Source organism: Erinaceus europaeus, chromosome 11, assembly GCF_950295315.1.
Source record: "Erinaceus europaeus chromosome 11, mEriEur2.1, whole genome shotgun sequence".
Taxonomy (NCBI): Eukaryota; Metazoa; Chordata; class Mammalia; order Eulipotyphla; family Erinaceidae; genus Erinaceus; species Erinaceus europaeus.
Genome location: NC_080172.1, coordinates 51,671,903 through 51,697,242, shown reverse-complemented (window position 1 = coordinate 51,697,242; position 25,340 = coordinate 51,671,903). Strand labels below are relative to the sequence as shown.

At 44.2% G+C, this 25,340-nt stretch overlaps 1 protein-coding gene across 1 annotated transcript; it reads left to right on the top strand.

Annotated features, from left to right (window-relative positions):
* Nucleotides 1-904: 904 nt before the first annotated feature.
* Nucleotides 905-8,344, top strand: LOC132541457 (uncharacterized). The gene is made up of 8 exons (XM_060202360.1): nucleotides 905-1,113; nucleotides 2,897-2,948; nucleotides 3,606-3,661; nucleotides 4,207-4,258; nucleotides 5,860-6,035; nucleotides 6,396-6,447; nucleotides 7,099-7,247; nucleotides 8,139-8,344. The coding sequence occupies exons 1-8, from the start codon at nucleotides 936-938 to the stop codon at nucleotides 8,342-8,344; spliced, it is 921 nt and encodes a 306-aa protein (XP_060058343.1). The 5' UTR covers nucleotides 905-935.
* The last annotated feature ends 16,996 nt before the right edge of the window (nucleotides 8,345-25,340 follow it).

Sequence of the window (25,340 nt, the reverse complement as noted above, 5' to 3'; positions counted from 1 at the left end):
CCATCTTTGCTTCCATCATTACACACATGAGCATGGAAGAGAACTGTGCTCAGCCTCTGAGGAAAAAGGTCTGTCTGGGGTCTGAACACAGGTGGACACTACTGAAGGGGTAGCTGAGGGGGGTCACATTTGGGGTGACCTTGTGGTAACCAAGTTGGCAGGCGGCCTTGTTTACCACACGCCTGGCAACTGGAACACAGGGGTCCCCCAGATTCCATGACACGTCCCACCTTCCAATTCAGTTACTTCAGGTCCAGACCCATACTGGAGCTCAGGTCCCCTGTCCCTCGTCCCTGTAGCCCTTGTCTAGAGACCGAGGTCCCCTGTTCCTCATCCCTGCTGACCCTTAGCTGTACACGGGCTCTGCTGTGACCTTGAGACCAGAAAATTGACCCTGATATTGAGGACACTGATATCAGTTTCTGGGGAGTGATCCTGTTGTCACCAACTGTAAGTTCAGGATCCCTGTCTCCTCACTCCTCAGTTCCCATGGGACCTATGGGGTCACTTGTGTTGTTGCTGTTGTTGTTTTGCTTCTTTGTTTTACTTTTGTTTTGATTTTTGTTGTTTATTTTCACCAGAAGATTGCCCATCAGGGCTCACTTTTGGCTCTATGACTCCACTACTTCTGGTGGTCTTTTATTTCCTGTAACTTTTGTTTGTGGGTTGGTTTCTAATTTTTATTAGACAAGACAGAGAGAATTTGAAAGAGGAGGGGTGACAAAGAGAGGTAGAGCAAGATAGACACCTGAAAACCTCCTTCACCGCTCGCATCCCCATGCAAGTGGGAAGCAAGGCGTCTAACCCTGTTCTCCACTTGGTAATACGTGTGTTTAATTTAACCTGGTACATCACCATAGGCCCCTGATGTCTCCTGTTTCTGACCCTCCTGTCCCAGGTTTCTCCTCCATTCCTGCTGATCCTCTGCAGTCACCATGGCAAAGTGGTTCCTGCCACTGTACGGGCCTCTGGAGGACAAGTTCCTGCTAGAGGAGGACCAGGAGCTGCAGACCCAGATGGCCCTGTGCAAGAGGGACTTCCGGGTCCTCAATGACAGGGTCCTGGGGACTGTAGCCACTGCTGGCTATCTGGACCACGTCTTGTGGAGCTATGGTGAGTCCTCAGATTCCACCACCAGAGGGTGATCATCCCTTATTCCCCCTAAAATAAGAGAAAACATTGGTTCATCCGAGTACTTAGAAAAATCATTGTGAACACATCTTAGGAAAGGTAGAAACACATGTTGATGCTCATTTATGCAGGGTAGGGAAACTGAGGCACAGTTTAGCCACAGGTCCAGGGCTACAGAGAGGTGTGTGAAGGAGGCTAGAGAGAAAACTGGAACCATGACAGCACAGAACCACCTGCTGCCCCCAGGTTCATCTCTGTCTGGGTCAGACTCTGTGTCTGTTCAAGCCAAATGCCTGCACTCCCAGTCTCCAACTAGTTCAGGCTACTAGGGAGGACCTGTGTCAGAGTGACTCTGGAGAGGTGGTGACAGCTCACTCTGGGAGAAACCAGTGGTCTTCAGGTGAAGCCTCCACATCCCCACTGTACTGAGAAGCCCAGCTCCACCCAGTGTCCATAACTCCACTGGGGAAGATCTGCCATCTGTGTTAGTGTTCACAGTTCAATGGGGACGGAGACTGTCCGGTGGGGAGAGAAAGAAGGCATGCAGAGGGTACTGGCAGAAGGACGTCATCTGCCTTCATGAGACCTGGGTTACGGGAGTCACAGTGTCCAAAAGGTGAGAGCAGGCAAGGAGGTGTGACAGGGGTGGGTGTGAAGTGGAAGCAGCCCTCAAGTCAGCCTGGATGTCCCCAACTCCAGCCTCTGTGCTCTGTCCCTAACACCAGGCAGGGGAGAGATTGGTGCCTAACTGCTACCTGTCTCCCCATCTGTGACATGCATCAAAGCCTCAGTTTATAGTAGCTGAGACGACACTGAATAAATTAGATCAGGAGAAAGCAAATCCTCAGCCTATGGGATGGGGAGAGATTCCTGATAGTGCAGGGTTTGTTTGGTGGGGAGGAAACGATCAAACTGGAGCACTGTCTACACAGGGAGTTTCTCTAGAGTCACCCAGAAGCTGCAGAGAGGGCCATGGTGTCACAGAGAGAGGTGGAGAAAAGGCTGTGTGTCTCCTGTGCAAGATGGGGGCTTGGGGCTCCCTTGAGACAAAAATCACCTCATTTGTTGGCTCCAAGAATTTCTTTGCATTTAATGAGGTGTATTGGGCTCCCTATGTGTCTTATCAAATGTATATTTTTCTTAAATGACTGTAAAAAGTCTGGCAATTGGAGACTGGGCAGTAGTGATACTGGTTAAGCACACATGGCACAGAGTGCAAGGACCGGAGTAAGGATCCCAGTTCAAGTCTTCCAGCTGCCCGCCTGCAGGGAGGTTGCCTCACAAGCAGTGAAGCAGGTCTTCAGGAGTCTGTCTTTCTTCCTCCTCTCTGTCTTCCCCTTCTCTGTCAATTTCTCTCTGTACTATCCAACAATGACCACAATAAGAACCACAATCAACAACAGGGGCTACAAAAGGGGAAAAATAGCCTTCAAAAGTAGTAGATTCATAGTGCAGGCACCAAGGCCCAGCAATAACACTAGAGGCAAAAAAAAAAAAAAAAAAGGTCTAACAATTTATATGCAAGGACCATGCTGTACCATTTGATATAGATCCCTTGGATCTCTGAGCAATCTACTGTCGACACTAATTCTCTGTGATTGAACACAAACCCAACAATTTTTCAAAAAAAGCCCTCTGAAATATTCTCTCACTAAAGTATATTAAGACAAAAACATGTATATTATTCTGTGGGTTGGATACACTATTTGGGTAATTATTCACAGAGAAATCAGCTAAAATAACTGTCCTCTGTGTTTATTCACAGAACATCAGAATGACCAGGAAGCAGTGAGAGAACAAGAGCCAGTGGCCCCCAGGTAATTCTGAGCAGCTGTGGGTGCTGTCAGTGGGGAATCTGAGGGCTCAGACCAGGGAAAGGCAGGAAGGGGCTTACTGAGCACCAGAACCAACACAGTCACCACGGATGCTCACTGCATAGATTTCCTTTTTTTTTTTTTCCCCACTTCTGGACTTGCACTAGTCTCCCTTATCTCGTTGTCTTAAGAGCCACTGTCAACTCACCCAGGCATGAGAAGCTGGCCACAGTGTGTAAGACTCAGTGCAGCTGACCTGAGAGCACACAGCACCTTAAAGGGACCCTGCTGCTGGGAGTGCTGACAGTGGGAGCAGAGACCCTCCAGTCTCTTCCTCCTCCTCCTCTGCCCAGAGCAATCAGACCTGCTCTCTCTATTCTTCACCTGGGACAGACTCACTGTCCTCTGTTAGGAGGAGTTTGCCTCACATGGACCAGCCCCTTTCCTTCCCTTCTCTGTGTGTCAGACCTCCCACCAGAACCACTAAGGAGTAGAAATTGATGCTTCTTGGGCTGAGCATCCTCCAGGTGCCCTCAGCTCTGAGGGAGCTTCCCCGGTGCAGACAGACACCTCTGCTGGGTCTCAGTGGGGAACAGCTGTGTGGATTCTGTACCTCTTCCTCTTCCTCTTCCTAACTTCCTACTCCTCCTGCTTTTCCAGGGTGCAGATAATCATCTGCAAGGAAACCATAATATCTTTCATTCCGGACTTGTCAGGTAAGCAGCCCTCAGGCCAGGGGCTTAGGCCCCATCTAGTCTCCCAGGCAGAACCAAATCTTTGTCCCTCACATCAGGTGTGATAGAATCATGCCCGTGTATAAGTCTTGTGGAGGAGGTGACTGTCGCCTGTGGGAAATGATGTTTGTGTGTGTGTGTGTGTCCTGCTCAGAGGTGGATGTGTCCTGTCCTTGGTCCCCCCACCTTGGTAACCTTCAGTGTAGGGGTAGGATGGTCGCTGTTCCCAGAGACTAGGCAGAACACATTGTGAGAGACCCAGCTGATCAAGAGACACCAGTGATTTAGGAAGTGTCAGGGGCTGGGCGGTATAGCACAGTGGGTAAAGTGCATATGGTGCAAAGCAAAAGGACTGGCATACAGAAGCAGGTGTCACAAGACATACCCAGAAGCCCCTCTGTATCACTGTAAGGATCCAGTGTCACAGTGAGGGTGTTTCTGTCTCTGTCCCAGTTCTGGATATTGGAGAGTAATTTACTAGGTGTCCATTTGTTTGTGTTGACTTCTTCTGTCTGAATTCATCACAGCTAAAGAAATCACTGACCAGGAGGACAAAGAACTTGAGATGATAACTACAAGGTAACTCAAGACCATGTCTGATTATCCAGTGCTATCACCCTGAACACTTCACGTCCAGATTCTCAAAAATCACAAAGACATCTATTACAGCCATTCCATTCATTCTCCGTTATCAAGAACACATCTGGGGAGTCAGGCAGTAGCACAGCAGGTTAAGCACACATGGAACAAAGTGCAAACACTGGCATAAGGATACTGGGTTCGAGCCCCTGGCTCCCCACCTGCAGGGTAGTCCTTTCACAGGCAGTGAAGCAGGTCAGCAGGTGTCTATCTTGCTCTCCCACTCTCTGTCTTCCTCTCCTCTCTCCATTTCTCCCTATCAGTGCAACAATGGTGACATAAACAACATCAATAATAACTACAACAATAAAACAACAGCAACAAAAGGGAAAATAAATATTTTTTTAAAAACCCATATTTTAGTAGTGTTGGGTATATTCACTGTAGTGCAGAGTAAGCTCCTGTTTATGCCCCTCTGAGCCGGTGGCCGGCAGGTTATGAGAGAGGAGAGTGAGGCCATCAGAGAGACCCACCACCCCCCTCCTTCTGCTAAATCCAGGCACAGGCACTAGAGTATGTACTCAGCAATACAGCCACCTCTGGTTTCTCACAGAGCACTTTAGGTAGCCCAGAGGTAGCCCAGTGGGTTAAGCGCAGGTTCTTCAAAGCAAGGATCGGCTCAAGGATCCTGGTTGCAGCCCCCCCGCCCCGCTCACCACCTGCAAGGGAGTCATTTCACAAGTGGTGAAGCAGGTCTACAGGTGTTTATCTTTCTCTCCCCCTGTCTTCCCCACCACTGTCCATTTGTCTCTGTCCTATCCAACAACAATAACATCAATAACTACAACAATAAAACAATGGCAAAAAAGGAATAAATAAATATTTTTAAAAACAGTTTATACCGGGAGTCGGGCTGTAGCACAGCAGTTTAAGCGCACATGGCGCAAAGTGCAAGGACTGGCATAAAGATTCCAGTTCGAGCCCCGGCTCCCCACCTGCAGGGGGAGTCGCTTCACTGGCGGTGAAGCAGGTCTGCAGGTGTCTTTCTCTCCCCCTCTCTGCCTTCCCCTCCTCTCTCCATTTCTCTCTGTTCTATCCAGCAACGACGACAACAATTATAACTACAACAATAAAACAACAAGGGCAACAAAAGGGAATAAATAAATATTAAAAAAAAAAACAGTTTATACCATGGGACAATCCAAAGGAGTCACCAGCAAGAGATTTGACCTCTAGTGGAGAGCACTGCCACGAGAGCCGGTCACCCTTAGCACTGAGTGCAGAGCAGTGTCCTCCAAGTGACGCTAAATCACTGGTGTCATTTGCAAGGTCCCCCAATGTCTGAGTCCCAGCCTCTGCTTCACAAGAGCTCCTGCTCCTTGTTCAGAAGCTAGTTCATGGCCACAGCACTCAGTCTTCTGGTTGATTCTCCAGCCTTCTCCGTGTCTTACTCTGCTCTCCAGGCCCACACACTCCTCCCTAGAAATTGGGCAGGTTTTCCTCTCCTGTGGGTCATGTCTTCTGCAGAGAATGCAGTCATGTCTCCATGAACCAGCCATGTTCTTCACCTCACTCCTCTGACTCTGTTGTCCCTTCCCCAGGCTCGTCCTCCTACTCCCAGAACTGGCAGATCCTCATGCCTCCTGGCTTTTGCCAGATGGACACTACTTGACTTTTGCCTCCTTGCCTGATGTGTCTGACAACTACTGGCCCCACAGGAGCTCTGCCTTCCAGGCCTGGGAGGAAGAGGGAATCTCTCCTGCTCAGCCTGGAGCTGGTGAGTGCCCCAGAGTCAGTGTGCAGAAGCTCCCTGGACACCAAGCAGACCACATGCCCCCACCTTTCTCGGTGGGCTAAGAGTTGTGGTCCCCAGACAAACCCTGGGGAGGCACACTGATCTGCCTCAGTCTCTAGCAGAGAGTGAAGTGAAGACATGAGATGGGCAGAGTGTCCAGTCTTCCTCACGCTGGGTGTGTTGCACCTTGGCCCTCTGTCCAGTCACTGGACTCCAGGCAGGTGACAGAAATCAGCTCAACTCTGCTGTCCTTGTCCCTGGTTCATATCATATGTTTCTCCTGACCACAACTGAGACAGGGAAGAGGTGATCTGACTATTTCTGGTGTCTGTATTGTTTCAGAAAACCATCCTGACTCAGAGGAGCACAGAGACTCGAGCCATCTGTCTCTCAGGTAACTCAGCACAGTCATGGGCCCTACACTTGTGTGACAATGGTCATCTCAGGCACATTATAACCAAAAAGCTCTGAGTATTCCCCTCAACCAGGAACATTCCTCCCTCCAGGAATCTCTTCTATTTTCACTGTGTTACTTGAGTTTACTCCTTTCCTTACTCTCCCTCATGCAGTGCATCAGTCAGCTGGTGCAGGGGTTTCTTGCCCTCTCCTCCTCACTCCTGTTTGCAAAAGCAAAGCACCAAGCACTGCTTCTGCCTCCTGGTTATGGACCGGGATTTTCTGGCAAAGATAATCTACAGAAACTCTTTCAATTTTTTCTGTATTGAGAGAAATACAACTGTGAAGGCCCACAAGGTCTCTCAGCCTCAGGTCTTCAGCCTATTCATGTGAAGTTGATCTGTGCCATGCTGGAGCAGAGATTATCAGCCTTCTTTCACAAAACCCACTCTCTCTCATCATGGCACTTCTTTCCTTCTCTTGCACATTTTCTTATCTTTGTGCTGGCAGCAGCAGAGAGGGGTATCTAAGTCTCTCTTTATGGGGATGAGATCCAAATACTTCCATGCCCGATTATTAGTGACTCTGGTCAGAACAGCTGGGATCTGGTGAGTAATCCCCAGTCTAATCCCAGCCCTGCCCAACCCAGCAACATCAGCAGGGAGTCACCTGAGGGAGAAGAGGATGAGTACTCCCTGGATGAACGCTACCTGACTCCTTCCTTTGACTATGATGTGTCAGAGTGCTGCAGACCTTGCAGCCATGATGAGCAGGAGGGGTCCGCTCAGGATGGAGCGGGTGAGTACAGGCCTGGAGAGAGCTCTCTCCTGCTCCCTACCAGGCTGCTCTGAGCAGGAGCTAAAAACACTCAGTAACTTCACCAACTGAATGTTGTCCTGGACATGTCAATCTGACTGGGCATTGTAAAAGTGGTCGCTCAACAGAAAAGATCTAGCCCATGGCCTTGCACTCATGGGCTGCCCGACACATTTCCTTATTTACCAAGGATGACTAGCCACCCTTACTCCCACAGTCCTCTGCCCCTGGACTCCACTCTGGCATCTGGTGGGTCATGTCTTTCCCATCTCTATTTTCTTAAGTTTATTAACTTCTTTTTCACTGCAACTCATGAAGATACCATTAGATATTACACTCACTACCTCTAACATTTTCAATCATTTTTCAGTTGTATATGCACACATGCTCATTCAAGCATATTTAAATTGGCTGAAATATCACAGTGCACATGGAGCATAGATATATTGAGGTATTTTTTTTTTTAAATATTCTCAATTTACGTGACCTCTTGCTGTATATAACATGTGTTACTTCAACTTTTATCTTGCTTGGTCACTCACTTCTCTCACTGACCAATATGACAACCTGTGTCCTGTGATTTGCAGTCCCTTTGACTACTCATCTAAAACATATTTGTTGTGGTTAAATTCATTTCTCATGTTTCTCATGTTAAAAGTCAACTGAATGTTGTACTGGACATGTCAATCTGACTGGGCATTGTAAAAATGGTCGCTCAACAGAAAAGATCTAGCCCTGTGTCTCCATGGCCTTGCACTCATGGGCTGCCCGACACATTGACTTATTTACCACTCAGTGTCCCCTTGGATGGAGGAGCAAGCACAGTAAGACCAAGATAAACCAGGATCCTGTTGACTGTGGTTTTGCTTTCAGAACTGGACTCAGAGCCTTTCATTGGATGGAAGAACCCTTCCAAGCCAGAGGGTGATGCTTTTGAGAACCTGGAAAGCAGCAAGGCAGAGGGTCTAGTCAGTCATCTACCTCTGGCCTCAGGTGTCCAGAGACAGAACAGCACCACAAGAAGTCATCTGTTTGGCAAACGCAAAATTGCATGTCGCTTCCCTGGCCTGCAGAAGTAGGACACAGAGGTAACCCTTGGTGGCTTTGGAATGCACTTCCTCCAACTCAGACTCATACTGCTTGAACTCTTGTGTCTCCAAATGTTTTCTGTGCACCTGTTTTTCTCAATGGGGGCTTCCTACTCACTTGCCCTTTATATCCATGTCCCTGCTTGCACCTGAGCTCTGCTGTGCTCCTGCTAGTGCTTTCTTGTTCTTCTGTCTCCCTTCCATGGAGCCATGGGCAAAGCCAGCACCTATATGCAGACATAAAGGTGAGAGAAAGAACTACTGCTGGGCAAGGATGTCCACACTCAACAGCAACCTGTGTCATATGCTCTGTGGACACCAAGCACACTCTTCACAGGGATGTGAGGAAACACTGGTTTCAAACAAGAGTCAAACTGAAGAGGTCTTTGAGGGAGGAGGGTTAGGAGTCTGGCCAAGATTATGGAATTGTGGAGGAAGATAGATTCTGGCCCCAGGCTGGGTGTTAGTTGAGGAGATATTTCCTGCCAGGAGGAGCCCACTCCCCTCAGGAAGCCTGAGGCTCTTGCTCTGCTTTCCTGCACAGAAGCTTAGCTTGCTCCAGGCTCTGTCCCTCCTCACCCTGCCCTGAGCTCAGCCTTAGTGAGACCCCAACCAGATGTGTTCTGAATCCTGTTCTCTTTCTCTTTCAGAATCCACATTTATTTATGCACTTCTAGCAAGATAATGCTGATTTTGAAACTGTCTCCCACACACACCATAAAAAAAACAACCCTCTTTTCCATTAATGAAGAAAACAGACAGCAAATCAAGTTAAAACCAAAGAGATTTCTGGAGGGATCTGCTTGAGAATTGACATCAGAACCACAAAGCACAGTCTGCCACCTTTACTTTACTAACATCTGCACGGATTGGAAAACCCAGTACTCAACCTCCACTGTGAACCATCACTAAGAAGACCAATGCCAGATGCACACACTGGGCTAGAGACTTAGCCTTGACCTCTGGATCCACCAAGCACATGGCCAGCCAGGAACACCTGGAGGAGCTGAGCTCACACTGCACATTCTTTGCTATCACACAAGCTGTGCTGCAGGCAGACATCAGGGTCTGGGAAGTGCTCTTGCTAGAGTGTTTGACCTGAGCTCAGTCAGGAGGGAATTCTCAGACAACCACAGAATTTAAACCTCATAGTAAGACAACTAACCTGTCTGTCTGCAAAGTTTTCATGTCACCGCTAATAAGATGACAAAGAGGAAAAGACTTACTTGAGGATCAAATGCACAGAAGAATTGTGTTACCTCCTTTTGCCCTTTTGAAGCCCAAATATCTCCTTCCCATTTTGCTCGAACTTTCTGGTGGTGATGTGGGTTCTCTAAGGATAGCTGGTCAGTGTCTCGCTTAATGGTCACTTCTGATGCTATGTAGTGATGTTTTCAAGACTAAACTCAGGCTGCCCCTTCGGCAAGAGCACAGCTAACGCTGTATGGACACTTCCTGCCACAGCTCACTCTGAGAACCAAGTGTGCAGCTAGTGACTGTGATTGTGACTTTTTCTTATGATAATCTCAGTCCTCTTGAGAGGACAAAGATGCTCATTATCAAATCACACTGTAATATTTCTGTTGTAATAGTGTATTATTAATTTCTGAAGGGTAGGTTAATATATTTTCTAATGATCTGTATCAAAGATATTTACCATACATTTGAGTCCCTGATATGTATATTTACTATATAACTAGTATTTTATATAATTTTCTTATTATCAACTTGATAATTTGGTAATTTGAGAATTTCACAGCTTACATGGAGGACAGGAAAGTTCAGTCTCTCTATCACTGTTATTATGAATTAATCCTGATGGGAATATTGGCTGAAGGCACTGCAGACCTGTTCATTGAAATTTCCCAGAATGTAATTTCTATAACTGCTAACTCTTTCCTTTAGTGGTACTATTATATTTAAGAACTTCTTCTGTGATCACTGAAAAAAACGTTGCCACCCTTTGTGATCCCTGATACATTCATGATTCAATCTTTCGTACATTGATAATTGTATAATTCTGTTCTTGATTTCCTTCGCTGGTACTGTGTTATGGAAAAGATGAATACCACATCCCTCCATAGAATAATTTTTATCTTTATATGTCTTATACTAATATAAACCCATAGTTAGAACCCAACCCTGTCTTTTAAAAGCATCATTAGGTCTCCTGACTACAGCATGAGGTGCCATCTCTGTAGCTTGTGTGCAAGGAGCACCTGGCCTGTCATGCTCTCATTCAAGACAGTCTGCACCCAAGAGGTATCCTCCTGAGCCCCATCACCCTCCCAATCCCTGTCTCCATATTTCCACAGAAGGTCGGGGCTCTTATAGTGGTGAGGAAGGTATGATTTCAGTCCATAAGTCTGTGTAGACTATCTGCAAATGTTGAGCACGGTGAACCTGACTGCAGTTCACCCACTATGGTTCTTTGGATCCTAAGCTCCCACCATCCACACCCCACAAACCGGAGCACACACAGCTGTCTCACCTCAGGCCTTCAACCCTGAGCTCACTGGGAAGCTCCCTGTGGGAGACACACACATGACTCATCACAGCCCTCAGAAGCTAATGTCCGGCTGACACTCTGTAAACAGCATGGTTTCCAGGCCTTGATTTCAAACAGAACACACAGTCAACAGCCAAACCTCAGGATTTCCTCAGAAATAAATCCAGTTTGTCATTTGTTTGGTAACTTCATGCCTAAGTTAATTAATATCTGTCCTCACTGTGATGCATGTGGAGACAAGGAATGGACACTGTGTCCATCAGCGTCAAGGAACTTTATTCCTGGTAAGCTTTATGCCTATGATAGTCTTGAGGAATCTATTGTCCATTATAAAGATCCTGAGTTTTATTTCTACAACTAATCAGCCATTTCTACATGGCACATTCATATTGTAAGCAATGAACCTTTTGCAAGAAAGAAATTAACATAATTTTTCCTCATGAATGCTATTGTTATTATTTTTAAAGATGTACCTTTACAATTTCTGAACTCAAATCGTTATGATTGCATTTACTGGAATAGGCTATGGAAAATAATACTCCTTCCTCCTTCCCTATCAATAAAGGTTTTGTGTGTTTCATTGCGACTCATGAACATCTTAAATTCTAAGCTAAATTCACTCCTTCACTATGTTGCTGACAGGCCTGCCCTGACTGCAGGCCTCAGGTGCTATCCCTAGAGCCCATGTGCGAGGACATCAGGGCCCTCACACTCCCACCCACAAAGTAGGCTAGACCCGGGAGGGCAGAGATCAGGATTCCTTCCCCTTTGTGTCCAAGCTTCCTGAAGTGGTTAGAGATTCTTGGTGGGACTAAGACAGAGAGAAATCATGCTGTCCATCCCAGAACTCCGTATGATCTGCAAAGGATGAGCACTGTGATCCTTATTCCAGGTCAACCACTGTGGCAGTGGCATCATGTTTAGCATCCACACTCTACACAGTATGGCACACAGAGCTGTCTGTCAGCCACCTGTTCTGTCTTCCTTAACCCAGGTTTGAGTTTGCCCCCACCACACTGGGTGAAGTTTAAGTGTTCTGGTGTCTTTACCTCTTCCTTTATTCATCAGTCTATCTTTATTTCTATTCTATCTCCATTGTTATAGACACAGCCCACACTAAGCAGGACACCAGACCCTCCTGAAGGAGCTCCTAGCTCCTCACAACCCACACCTGGATCCTCCTGCCCTTCTTTTTTCCCTTCACAGGGGAGCTGTACCCTTGGGTGGCCTCCCTCACATGTCTCTCCAGCTGTTATGGGTTCACCTGTGCAGCTCCTGCTCTCTCGACCTCTGGAGACGCCTGCTCTGCGTCAAGCTCCAACTTTCATTTCCCCTCATTTTCATCCTGTTAGTCTCTCTCTACCTAGAAGGCTCGCATTATGAGTGAGTTAGAGAGATGACCCAGGGACTAAGCTCATGGCAGCAAAGCAATACAAATCTTTATTCATCCAAGCTTCCCAGAGTCCGGTGGCAGCACATCTGGTTAAGCTACATGGTGCCAACCGCAATGGCAGGCATCAGCCTCTCTGTCTGTACTCCCGCCCTCCTCCAGGTCAGAACAGAAACAGAAGTGGCTTGACAATACCATACATGGCTAGGAGAGGGGTGGAGAAAGGTGGGAGGGTCTGGAAATGGTAGGGACCCCCTCCAGCAACTGTTGCTAGGGTCCAGAGGGCAGAAAGAAGACAGATCAAAGGAATGGAATGGTTGGGGATCTCCCAGGCAAAACAATGATTATGCAGATAGGCCATAGCATCAGGAATGCAGGGTGGAGCAGGGGGAGCTGGCTTAATGCTTTGTGAGGCTCCTCACAATTTCCCCACATCTTCCCCTTTCTTTCTATGTAATAGCCATAATATCAGGAATGTAGGGTGCTTTGTGAGGCAGGGAGTCTAATAGATGGGGCAAACCTTTGGGGTTACTTCTGTCCCTCCTTGCTCAACATCTAGGTAGAGAAAGACTAACAGGATAGACTCACTCCTCAGGTCAAACCCTGCCAAGCTCAACCATATCCTCACAGTTTCCTGACACCTCATCCCTTCCCTCCTCTCTTTCCCTCCTTCTGTCCTGAGGAGTCTCCCCCTAGTCCCTCAGGCAGGCCAACTCACAGCATTTCACCTCCTGTCACCAGGCCATATGCTCACATGGCTCTGCTCTGGAGGTGACACATGACATCCTGAGGAGGTGGTGCTCTTTCCACTAGAGTTCAGGGCTCTCCAGTGCTCCTCCTCAGGCCCTGTCTACCTGCTCCTCCAGAGAGCAACCGTGAAGACTTAGGTGAGGAACAGAGCTCCATGCATGGCATGCTTATAGCGTGAGGAGACAGCTATTTCTGCCTACCGCGCTGGGGACCCCCAGCCACCTAACCCTAGTATAGGTCTCTTGTCCACCCAGTGGTATAAACATTATAGTGGAGACATCATGGTGCTTCGTAGGGGCCTTCAGTGGGAATTGCATTACCCCAAACGGGGACAGACAGATGGCAGCAACCAGAAGAGAAAGTTGGGGGGGGGGGAATGCAACTCCAGGCAGCTCTCTGAACTCTTATAAATCACTTTTTGGGGGGTTAATGATTCATTCAGCAATTGTTACACGAGAGCAATTTCTTAGCTCCCTGTAAAAGGTGTGTGCACATCTCTCCCAACGCCAGCTCCAGTCTCACTCCATAGCTTGCTCTGTGTCCCCAGTGCCCTCTCACGACCCCACCCCTAGTTCCGGGCAATGCTGCAATAGACCACAGCTACTCTGACACTCACCCTGACTTGCTCTTCTTGTTTATTTTTTTAATTTCTTTATTGGGGAACTAATGTTCTACATTCAACAGTAAATACAATAGTTTATACATGCATAACATTTCCCACTTTTCCATATGACAGTACAACCCGCACTAGGTCCTCTGTTATTCTTTTTGGACCTGTATTCTCTCCCACCCCCACTCATCCCAGAGTCTTTTACTTTGGTGCAATAGCAAATTCCAGGTCAGGTTCTACTTCTGTTTTCTCTTCTGATCTTGTTTTTCAACTTCTGCCTGAGAGTAAAATCATCCCATATTCATCCTTCTCTTTCTGACTTATTTCACTTAACATGATTTCTTCCAGCCTTCTGAGAGTTCTTCAGACTGTTGTCCACAAAGGTTGGACCAAACTGACATTCCCACCAGCAGTGAAGGAGAGTTCCTTTGACCTCACAACCTCTCCAGCATTTGCTGCTGTTACCTTTTCTGATGTATGACATTCTCACAGGAGTGAGGTGGTATCTATTGTTGTCTTTATTTGTATTTCTCTGACAATCAAACACTTGGAGCATTTTTTTATGTGTTTCTCAGCCTTTGGATCTCTTATGATATTCTGTCCATGTCCTCTCCCCATTTTTGGATGGGGTTATTTCTTTTCTTGTTGTTGAGTTTTGCAAGCTCTTTTTATATTTTGGTTATTAGCCTCTTGTCTGATGTATGGCATGACAAGATCTTCTCCCATTCTGTGAGGGGTCTCTTGGCTTGGGTAGTGGTTTCTTTTGCTGTGCAGAAGCTTGCTAATTTGATGGAGTCCCATATGTTTATGCTTGCCTTGGTATTCTTTGTAATTCGATTTGTTTCATTGAAGATATCTTCAAAATTTATGTGGAAAAGAGTTCTGCTATTATTTTCTTCTAAGTATCCAGTCTTCTAAGTTTATGGTCTAACATACAAGTCCTTGATTCACTTGGAATGTACCATTGTATGTACCTTTGTGTTTGGTGAAATATATTGGTTCAGTTTCATTCATCTGCATGTTTCAACCCATTTTTCCCAACAACATTTGTTGAAGAAACTCTGCTTTCCACATTTAATAGTGTGGGCACATTTGTCAAAGATTAGATGTCCATAAAAGTGGGGGCTTACTTGTGGGCTCTCAATTCTATTCCACTGTCCAGTTGGTCTATTCATGTTCCAGTACCAAACAGTTTTGATGACAATGGCCCTATAATACAATTTGAGATCTGGGATATTGTTTGGGAAATTCTAGGTCTTTTCTGGTTCCTGACAAACACTTGTAGCATTTGTTCTATTCTCCTAAAAAATGTAGTTGGGATCTTGATGAGGATAGCATTAAATTTGTAGATGGCTCTGGATAGTATATTCGTTTTGATGATGTTAATTCTTCCAACCCATGAACATAGAATATCTTTCCACTTCTTTGTGTCTTTTTCAATTTCCTTGAGTATTGACTCATAATTATCTGTATACAAGTCTTTCACTTCTTTGGTTAGGGTTACTCCTAGATATTTTATTGTTTTGTTGCTATAGTAAAAGGAATTGATTTCTGGATTTCAACTTCTTCTAATGTAGTGTTTGCATAGAGGAATGCCACTGACTTTTGAAAGTTACATTTGTAGCCTGACACCTTATTACTATATTGCCAGATGATTTCCAAAGGCTTCTTGCTGGATTCCTTAGGTTTCTCTATGTATACTATCATGTCATATGCGAATAGGGAGAGTTTGATTTCTTCTCTTCCAATCTGTATCCATGAATTCCCTGCTTCTGCCTGATTATTATGGCAACAACATCCAACACTATATTGAATATTAATGGTGATAGTTGGCAGCCCTGTCTAGTACATGATCTAAGGGGAAATGCTTCCAGTCTTTCACCATTGAGTATGATGTTGGCTGTAGTTTTGCTATATATAGTCTCCACTATCTTCAAAAATTTTCCATCTATTCCCATTTTTGTAGTGTTTGGATCATAAAGAGAGGATGTATTTTGACAAAAGCTTTCTCTGAATCTATTGATATGACCATGTAGTTTTAGGTCTTGCTTTTATTGATGTGGTGAATCACTTTGATTGATTTACATATATTAAACCAAACATGCATCACTGGGATAAAACCCACTGCATCATGTTGAAGAATCTTTTTAATATACTGCTGTATCCAGTTGGCTAGAATTTTATTCAATATTTTAACATCTATGTTCATCAGAGATATTGGTCTACAGTTTTCTTTTTGGTTGTGTCCCTGTCTGCTTTTGTTATCAAAGTTATGTTGGCTTCATAGAATCTGGAAGGGACTATTCCAGTGTCTTCAGTCTTCTGGAAGACTTTGAAAAGTAGAGGTATTAGTTCTTTTTTTATTATTTTTTTTATTTAAGAAAGAAGACATTAACAAAACCATAGGATAGGAGGGGTACAACTCCACACAGTTCCCACCACCCAATATCCACATCCAGGCCCCTGCCCTGATAGCTTTCCCATTCTCAATCCCTCTGGGACTATGGACCCAGGGTTGTTGTGGGTTGCAGAAGGTGGAAGGTTTGGCTTCTGTAATGGCTTCCCCTCTGAACATGGGTGTTCACTGGTCAATCCATACTCCCAGTCTGCCTCTCTCTTTCCCTAGTAGGGTGGGTCTCTGGGGAAGCTGGGCTCCAGGACACATTGGTGGGGTCCTCAGTCCAGGGAATTCTGGTCAGCATCATGCTGGCATCTGGAACCTGGTGGCTGAAAGGAGCAGAATTCTTCTTTGAAGGTTTTGTAAAATTCATCTGTAAAACCATCTGGTCCAGGACTTTAATTCTTGGGAAGGTTTTTGATAACTGTTTCAATTTCATAGCTGTGATGGGCCTTTTCATGTTATCTAGTTCCTCTTTACTTAATTTTGGAAGTTCATAGCTATATAGGAAATCATGCATTTCTTTCAGGTTCTGTAGCTCGGTGGCATAGAGTTGTTCATAGAAGCATATGATATATTGTATATCTGCGGTGTCTGTTGTGATATCTCCTCTTTCATTTATGATCCGATTTATTTGGGTCTTCTCCCTTTTTGATTTTGTGAGTATGGCTAAAGGTGTTTGTCCATTTTGTTCATTCTTTTGAAGAACCAATGGTTACTTTTGTTGATCTTTTGTGTGGTTTTATTATTTTCAATGTTATTTATTTATGCCCTAACTTTATTTGTTTCTGTCCTTCAGGTTGATTTAGGGTTCCTTTCTTTTACTTCTTCTACATCTTTATGCTATGCAATCAGACTGTTTATTTATGCTTTTTCTTGTTTCCTAATGTGTGCTTGTATGACTATGAACTTCCCTCTCAGTACTGCCTTAGCTGTTTCCCAAATATTCTGAAAGCTTGTGTTTCATTTTCATTGAACACTCGAAACATTTTGATATTTTCCCTTTAATTCTCTTTGACCTAGTATTTGTTAAGTAGTGTACCGTTGAGCTTCCATATTTGGCAACTATTACTAAACTTCTGTTGACTGTTAAGTGTTAATTTAATTCCACTGTGGTCTGAGAAAATTCTTGGGATGATTGCAATGCTCTTGAATTTGCTGGTGTTGTCTTTGTGTCTTAACATATGGTCAATCCCTGAGAATGACCCCTCTGGACTGAGGAGAATGTGTATTCCAGTTTTGGGGGATTAATGACTCTGAAAATATCCAATAGTTCTAGTTTATCTATCTCCTCATTGAGCTCCTTCATGTCTTTATTGATTTTATACCTGGATGATCTGTCAAGTTGAGAGAGTAGGATATTGAATTCCCCTACTATGACTCTGCTGCTGTTAATATATTGCTGGAGCTCTTTCAGTAGACATTTGAAGTATTTAGGTGGCTGCTTTTTGGGTGCATAGATGTTAATAATTGTTAAGCCCTCTTGATTAACTGCTCTTCTGAGTATTAAGTAGTGTCCATTCTTATCTTTTATTTTATTTATTTTTTATCTTTTAATTTTATTTATTTTTAAGTCTATTGTGTTAGATATGTGAACAGCTGTTCCTGTCCTTTTTTGTGGGACATTGCTTCTATGATAGTTTTCCATCTTTTCACTCTGAGTCTGTGTTTGTCTTGTTGAGTTAGGTGGGTTTCCTGTAGACAGCATATTGTTGGGTTGTGTTTTCTGATTCATCTTCCTACTCTGTGCCTTTTAATAGGTGAATTCACACTGTGACATTTATTGATATGAAAGATTGAAGATATTTTAATGCCATTCTTGTAGAGATTTAGAGTGTTCTAATATATGGCCTATTAATGGTGATCTGACTGTTTATAGGAGAACTTTCAGAACTTCTTTCAGGGCAGGCTTGGTGATAGTAGATTCTTTCAACTCTTGCTTGTCTGAGAAGGTTTTTATGCCTCCAGCTAGTCTGAGTGACAATCTAACAAATACAGTATTCTTGGTTCAAAGCCTGTTACATTGGACACTAGATAGATATCTCACCATTCTCGTCTGGCCTGTGGTGTTTCTGTCTAGAAGTCTGCTGCTAATTTTATGGGTTTTCTTCTGTAGATGACTCCCTTTGTTTTACTCTTGCAGCCTTCAGGATCCTTTCTTTATCCTTATTCGTTCCCATACTAGATAAAATGTATCTTGATGTCTTTAAGTCTGGATTAATTCTGTTTGAGATCTTCTGGGCTTCTTGAACCTTTATGTCTTTGATGTTGTCTAGTCTAGAGAAGTTCTCAGCTATTATGTCCTGAAGAATGCTTTTTCCCCCCCTCCCTCTCTTTCTTCTTCTGGTAAGCCAATAATGTGTACAGTATTTCTTTGGATGTCATCCCATAGGTTTCCGTTGTTGTTTTATGTATCTCTTAATCTCTTTTTGAGATCTTTTACTTCTTTTTTAGTTGTCTCTAATTCCTCCTTGATCATGCTAACTCTGTCTTCACCCTCATTTATTCTATTCTGTCTCCCCTGTACTGTTTTCTGTAGTTCATCTGTTTTGTTACTGTGTTCTGATACTGTTTAGGCATGTTCAGATAGTTATGTTTTTAGTTTAGCTATTTCAGCTCTCTTATAAGCTTGAGATAATTGGTGTCTTCTTCCAGAGACTCATTTGTTGTTTCTGCATTTCTGATGACAATTTTTTCAAACTCTTGATGCACTCCTGTGATTATTTCCTTAACTAGTGTTTGAATGTTGTCCTCATTATTTTGTGCTTCAACCTTTGTGGGGGCTTTTAACTGGACTCTTGTCCTGGTTCATTGCTCCGTTATTTCTTCTTGTTGGTTTAACCATTTTATATAGTATGTTATGAGGTCCCTCTCTCAGTACTTTTCAAATTACTGATCACTCTTGCCTGGATTAACTTGTGTCTAAGTAAGGTAATTAAAGGGTTCACAGTTGTGGAAATTGAAAGTTGTTTCAATATTATTTTAATCCCTGAGTTGAAGCACAGTGGCTTAAAAGCCTCTTTTGTACTTTGTCTTCCCTGTAGGCTATAGAAGCCTGAGGGTTTTTAAACCATAAGTAGGCCTCTTAACTTAATCACTGACTCCTGACCAAGAGATAGAGCAGCATGAGGCAGAGATAATCCAGTAGTTATGCAAAGGGACTCTCACAGCCCCACAGCTAGGCTATGGAAGTATAGATCTTATCCTGTGTTTCCCCCTTTGTTTTCTGTCCCCTGATGTCAGCAAAGGGCCTCCCCCCATCTGCTGCTCCAGATTCTGAGGGCAGTAGCAATGCAGACTCACAGTTGCATTTGGTGAGTCTTAGAGGAGTCCTTTCCTCCCTTCAGCTATCTTTTCATTGGTGAAACAGACTGGAGGTCGTGTCTCAACAGTTAAAGTGCTGGACTGTTACCCGCCATTTAATCTCTCCCTAGGCTCCTCTCTGTTCATGAGACACACCTGTTTGCACTCACTAGTGATTTGGTGGGTTCCTGAAGTCATTCTAGTCCTGTCTTGTTGTGGTCCCAGGTGGTCTCCTTTGGTATTCCTGATTTGTTATTATGGATTTTCTGCCTGGATGACCTGTGAAGTTGAGAAAGTGGGCTATTGAAATCCTCTACTATGACTGTGTTGCTGCTATTATATTGCAGTAGCTCTTTCAGTAGGTGTTTGAAGTATTTAGAAGGTTTCTCTGTTGACCCGGGAGAAGAGAGGAGAGTAACACAGTAGCTGCCACTCTTTTTGTTTCTTAAATTTCACATCTGGGTATGGCCCACTTACTTCCTCTTGACCTTGGTTTGCCTTTATTCTGTATTGTTATTCATTTATTTTTGGTAGAGACAGAGATAAATAGAGAAAGAGGGGGTGGGCCAGATGGTGGCACATCTAGTGAAGTGTACATGTTACCATGAGCAAAGCCCCAGGGTTCAGCCGCTACTCCCCACCTGCAGTGTGTTACCCCAGCTTTGGCTAAGGTGGGTCCCTCTTGGTCCTCTCTTTCTCTGGTTGCTCTGTAGAATCATGTGCTGCAGCCCAAGGTTATTAGTAAGAAACTGCTAGAAGAAACACAGTCTGTAAAAATCATCTGCTGTGATGTCCTCACACCAGCCCTGGACCTAGAGTGAATCCAGTGAGAACAATTAGGAGACCCAGCTATGCTCTGAGCTTTTCCAAGCCAGAACAGCTGCCCCTGCTCTCTGCTCCTGACCTCCCCCTCTAACGGTGGGGTTGAAGGATTGAACCCAACTCCCTGGGCATGACATTGTGGGAGCTTCCATTGCAACACCAATGGTTATGTTGATATATAAGGCTTGCAAAGAAAGGATCTGAGCCTAGGAAATAGCCCTGAGTTCCAGAGGCTTCTATACTGTTGAGTCTTGGCTCTGATAATATTATTTAGAATTGCATTTTGTAAAATGTCCTCTCTACATTTCAATATATTATGTGCATTTTTCTATGCTGTTGTTTGAGGCTAGGACTTCTCTATTGTTATTTATTTTAATTTTTTATTAGTGACATAATAATGATTAAGAAGACTGTAAAATAACAGGGGAATAATTTAATAAAGTTCCTATACCAAAGCTCCATCTCCCATCTCTTCTATTAGAGGTTTCCCTATACATTATCCCTCTGAAAGCATGAACCAGAATTCTTTCTAAGGTGCAGATGTGGGAGGTCTAACTTCTGTAATTGCCTCTCCTCCAGGCACAGATGTTGGAAGCTTGATCCATAACACCAGATGCCAGACTTTTTGCATAGATAGATGGTAGATAGATAGATAGATAGATAGATAGATAGACTGATAGATAGATGATAGATAGATAGATAGTAACTTCCTCCAATGCAATGAGAGTAAGACTCAAACCTTTGTCACACACATAACAAAGCAGGTTTACTTTGCTATTTTTCTGACCCAACATTTATTTCTTTGTTTATTTGTTTATTATTTTTAATGCTGCAGGGCACTTATCCTTTTATCTTTGAAGGAGGCAATACAAGCAGCCCTGCCACCACCTCCTGTGTGCCCACTGCCATGTGCCCACATCCTCCAGGCCAGCATAGATGTCCTCCTAAGAAACCCCCACAGCCCTGCCTGCAGAGTGACCACCTGAGAGCACAGTCCCAGCTCCTTTATCTTGTCTCCAGGCAGTGCTGAGAGAGGGACTAACTTGCCCATCAGTTCCACTCTTGCTCTGCCTGGGGACAACACAGGATGCTGCTGAAGCCATTGAGGGCTTTATGAAGTCACTTTCTCTTTCCTGGGGACAGGGAGCACGTGGTGCCCTTAGTATCCTTAGTCCGCTGCCTTACTAGACTCAGAAGAGACAGAGACAGGACCTAGTTCAGCAAGTACAACAGGACTCCAGGCATCTTCTTTCTGTGTGTTTGTCTGTCCTTGCCTGGACTCTTGTTCCATCATGTTTGCTTCTGTTTCTCAATAAAGTAACTTCTCATGTTGAATATGCTTCTCTGCATCTTCTTTGTCAGGCCTGTACAACTATTTAGTCTCACCAATTTTTAAAGAGATTCCCTGTTTCTCCATCCCTAGGGCTTCACTATTCTGACATGACTATTTCAGAATTAAAGACAGGGACAGAGAGAAAGAGGTAGAAACAGAGATAGAGAAAGAGAGCACCGCACTGAAGCTTCCGCCAACATGGTGGTGGCCAGGCTCAAAGCTGGGTCACTCACATGGAAAGCAGTGCACTCACTGTCCAAGTACATACTTTGCCAGCCTTTCTCAAGTGGCTTCTGAGTTCACAAACTCATAATCAAGGCCCATAGATTAAGGTTAAATCTTTTTACTTAGTGTTGGTGCAGTGAAATAAATTTTAAAGCATTAAAAAAAATATTTTAATGAGTCATTTGTATATTTATTTATTTATTGGGTAGAGTGAGAAAAATCCAGAGGGAAGGGAGAAGATGGTAGAGTGGTGGAAACCTGCAGCACTGCTCTGTGTTGGTGCTAGTGAAGCCTCCCCCTGCAGCTCTGGGCTTGGCCAGGGTCCTTATGCATAAGAACAAGTGAGCTTAACTGCTTGTGCCATCAACCAGCATATTAAATAACTTTGAACACTGAATGTGTGCTGTGTTATTTTGGTTAAGTTACTTACCATTTCAGATTTATAAAACTCATCTTTCAGGGGCCAGGTGGTGGCACACTGGATTAAGCACAAATAGTAAGAAGCTCAAGGATCCTGGTTCAAGCCCCTGGCTCCCCTCCTGCTGTGTCACTTCACAAGCAGTGAAGCAGGTCTGTAGGTGTCTATCTTTGTCTATCCCTCTCTGCCTACCCCCTCCTCTCTCAATTTCTCTCTGTCTTATCCAATTTTTTAAAAATGGAAAAAATGGCCAGAGGTGCAGTAGATTCGTGGTGCAGGCACCAAGCCCAAGCAATAACCCTGGAGGCAAAAACTAAAAACCTTACAAAAACTAAAAAACCTTACAAAAACTAAAAACCTTACAAAAACTAAAAACTTACAGACAGGACATTCATGTCCTGTCTGTAAGTAAATGGGCTTACATAGAACTAGAGACCGTCTACATGTGGACAGCAAACTACGCAAGGCTCACCAGGCCACCCAGTAAGTGGGAGAAGATATTTGTACATCACAGGCCCATCATTAGGTGAGGGGCAAAGAAATATTTGGGGTTCATCTGGGAGATGAGATGGAGCTGATGGATGGCTTTGGGGTGCTCGGCTGATAGCCATGGGATGAAAGGTATTATAGTTTTCTAGCAGATTATCTGCACTGTGGGAAAGCAGAAGCAATGAGAAGTTTAGGAAGAAATGCAGAATCCACATGGCATTCACACACCGAGACTCAACAGAGGTGTCTGTCTACACTGGGCAGCTGTCTCTGAACTGAGGGGACTTGGAGGACTCTCTCTCAGTGCTGACTGTTTGGGTACTGCTGCTCAGTGACCCCCTTCCTGCTTTCCCTGGTCTGAGCTCTCAGGTTCCCCACTGACACAGCACCCACAGCTGCTCAGACCACCTGGGGGCCGCTGCCTCTTGTTCACTCACTGAGCTTGCTGAAGACATCTGCTAGCCAGTGTCCCAAAGTAGATACTTTCAGCAGAATTCAACATTTCTTATGAGAACAACTCTCACCAAAATAGATTCAGGATGAATGCTCCTCAATATACTAATACTTTGTGGTATATGCAAATTAACAACACATGTTAAATGTTCAACAGTTTTTTTCCTTAAGATCAGAAGTCACAAGGATATCCAATCTCACCTTTTGGTAGTAATGTGGTATTAAGATCTGATTTGAGAAACTGAGCATCAAAAAAATGAATAAAACCAGTCAGAGATGAGGAAGTTAACTTCTCATTGCTTCTAGAAGTCATGATGAAGCAGCAAGCACTAAAGATTCAAACAAAGATCAATTTTGTTATAGTAATTGAACAATGGTAAAGGTCATAATAACAAAATCATTGTATACAAATCTGAAGTATTTCTACATCACAAAATACAAGATAGAGATGAGCAGTCTTACACTATCATAAAAGAGAATCAAATCGTTATGAATAATTTTAATTAAGCTGGATCAAGGTCTGTGCTCTGAAAATTATGGGACTGATAAAAAACATCAAAGTTGACACATAGAAATGGGAGGATGCCCTGTGCTCAGAGGCTGTTGTATTTTATATCATCTAAAATAGTTATATACATCATATAAAAGTTATATGTAAAATAGTATATATGATATTAAATATGTTATAATTACTTTATTATTAAGGCTTAAATTTTATTGTTGTCAGTTGCTTTGACAACCCCATTATTATTGCTCTAATGCCTGATACTAACTACATATTCAGTGAAATCACTGTCAGAATTCAATGGGAACTTCCACAAAGGATAGAGAAAATCAAATTATCAAATTTATATGAAACATAAAAGGCCCTCCCTGAAAAACAAATAAACAGTTAATTGAGAGAGAAGAACAAATCTGGAGGCAGCATGCTCCATCAATAATGCAGATTATATATACATATATATAATCTGTACTCATCTACTCTGTGTGGGGTATTAGTATGGAAGCAAGAAAACAGATCAAAAGACCAGAAGAGAGAAGGTGAGAAATAGTACAGCACACACTGTCAGTTTATCTGAAACTCAAGTGATAGTGGACATAAGCTAGAAAAACGAAAACTCTTCAGTTATCTGTGTTGAGAATAACAGAGACTCACCTGCAAAAGAATCAGACTGGACACTCTTCCTACACAGCATACAAAAAAGTAAAAATTGAAGATGAGCTAGTGACCTGAATACATGTCATCCCAAAATGAATTGTAGGCAGTAAAATCCACATCAAGAAAACTATTTAAAAAAATTACCCCACGTACAGAGACAGCAAAAGCCAAAAATAAATTTAAAAAATTGAGAACAAAAAAAAAAAAAAAAGGGAGGAGACACCTAGGGCACAACCAATGAGACCATACAGAAAATGGATGAGTCCCACAAAATGAGAGTAATATGGGCAAATTATGTCTCCTAAAAATTGAATGTTCAAAATATGAATTTATGTATCTAACTTATGCCATTCAATATTAAGTAAGTCTGGTTAAAATATGGACAGAGCATTGAATGGACATTATCCCAACTCCACATCCAGAGGTGGAGAAACGCACATCAACTGTCACTTTATGTCCCACTTGGAGCCTGTGGGGAGGCGCTCTGGGCCCAGCAGCCCTTCAGCACCTGGGATCTGACCCCAGGAGGGACAGAAGCGCTCTCTGCAGCAGCCCCTGTGGTGACCAGGTGACACAGGGGCAGCGGGAGGGAGTCAGGGGGCCCCCCAGGCAGGGCAAAGGTGCTGTAAGACCTGCAGACCTCAAGGGGAAGGCAGAGCTTGTCTCTCCTTGAAGAGGCGGGGACTGTGATTGGCATGAGCCCTGGCAGTTGAACTGACAGAGGGCCCCTGAGTTCAGGGCCTGCGGGGACTTGCTCCCACAGGGAGAAGGAAGGGCAACAGCTGAGCTATGGGCTGAAACCCTTTGCAGGAGCTGCAGGAAAAGCCTGATAGAGGCCAGTCTCAGAGCCCAACCAGCCTGTGGACCATGTCAGAGGAGGTGGAGGTGGTGTTGAAGCAGAAAGGAGATGGAAAGATGGTGAGGTCTTGAGGATTGAGCTAGGCCTGGTCCCCTGTCTGCAGGAAAGGCTGCAGTGACTGGCCACAAAACCTCACACAGGGACACCATGAAACAGGCACCTGGGGACAAAGCTTATTTCTGATTAGCTGGTAATGGTGTAGTTAAAAAAATGCAAAGTCAGACAGTGAATTGCACAGCCTGTAGAGCACACACGTTGTAATGTACTAG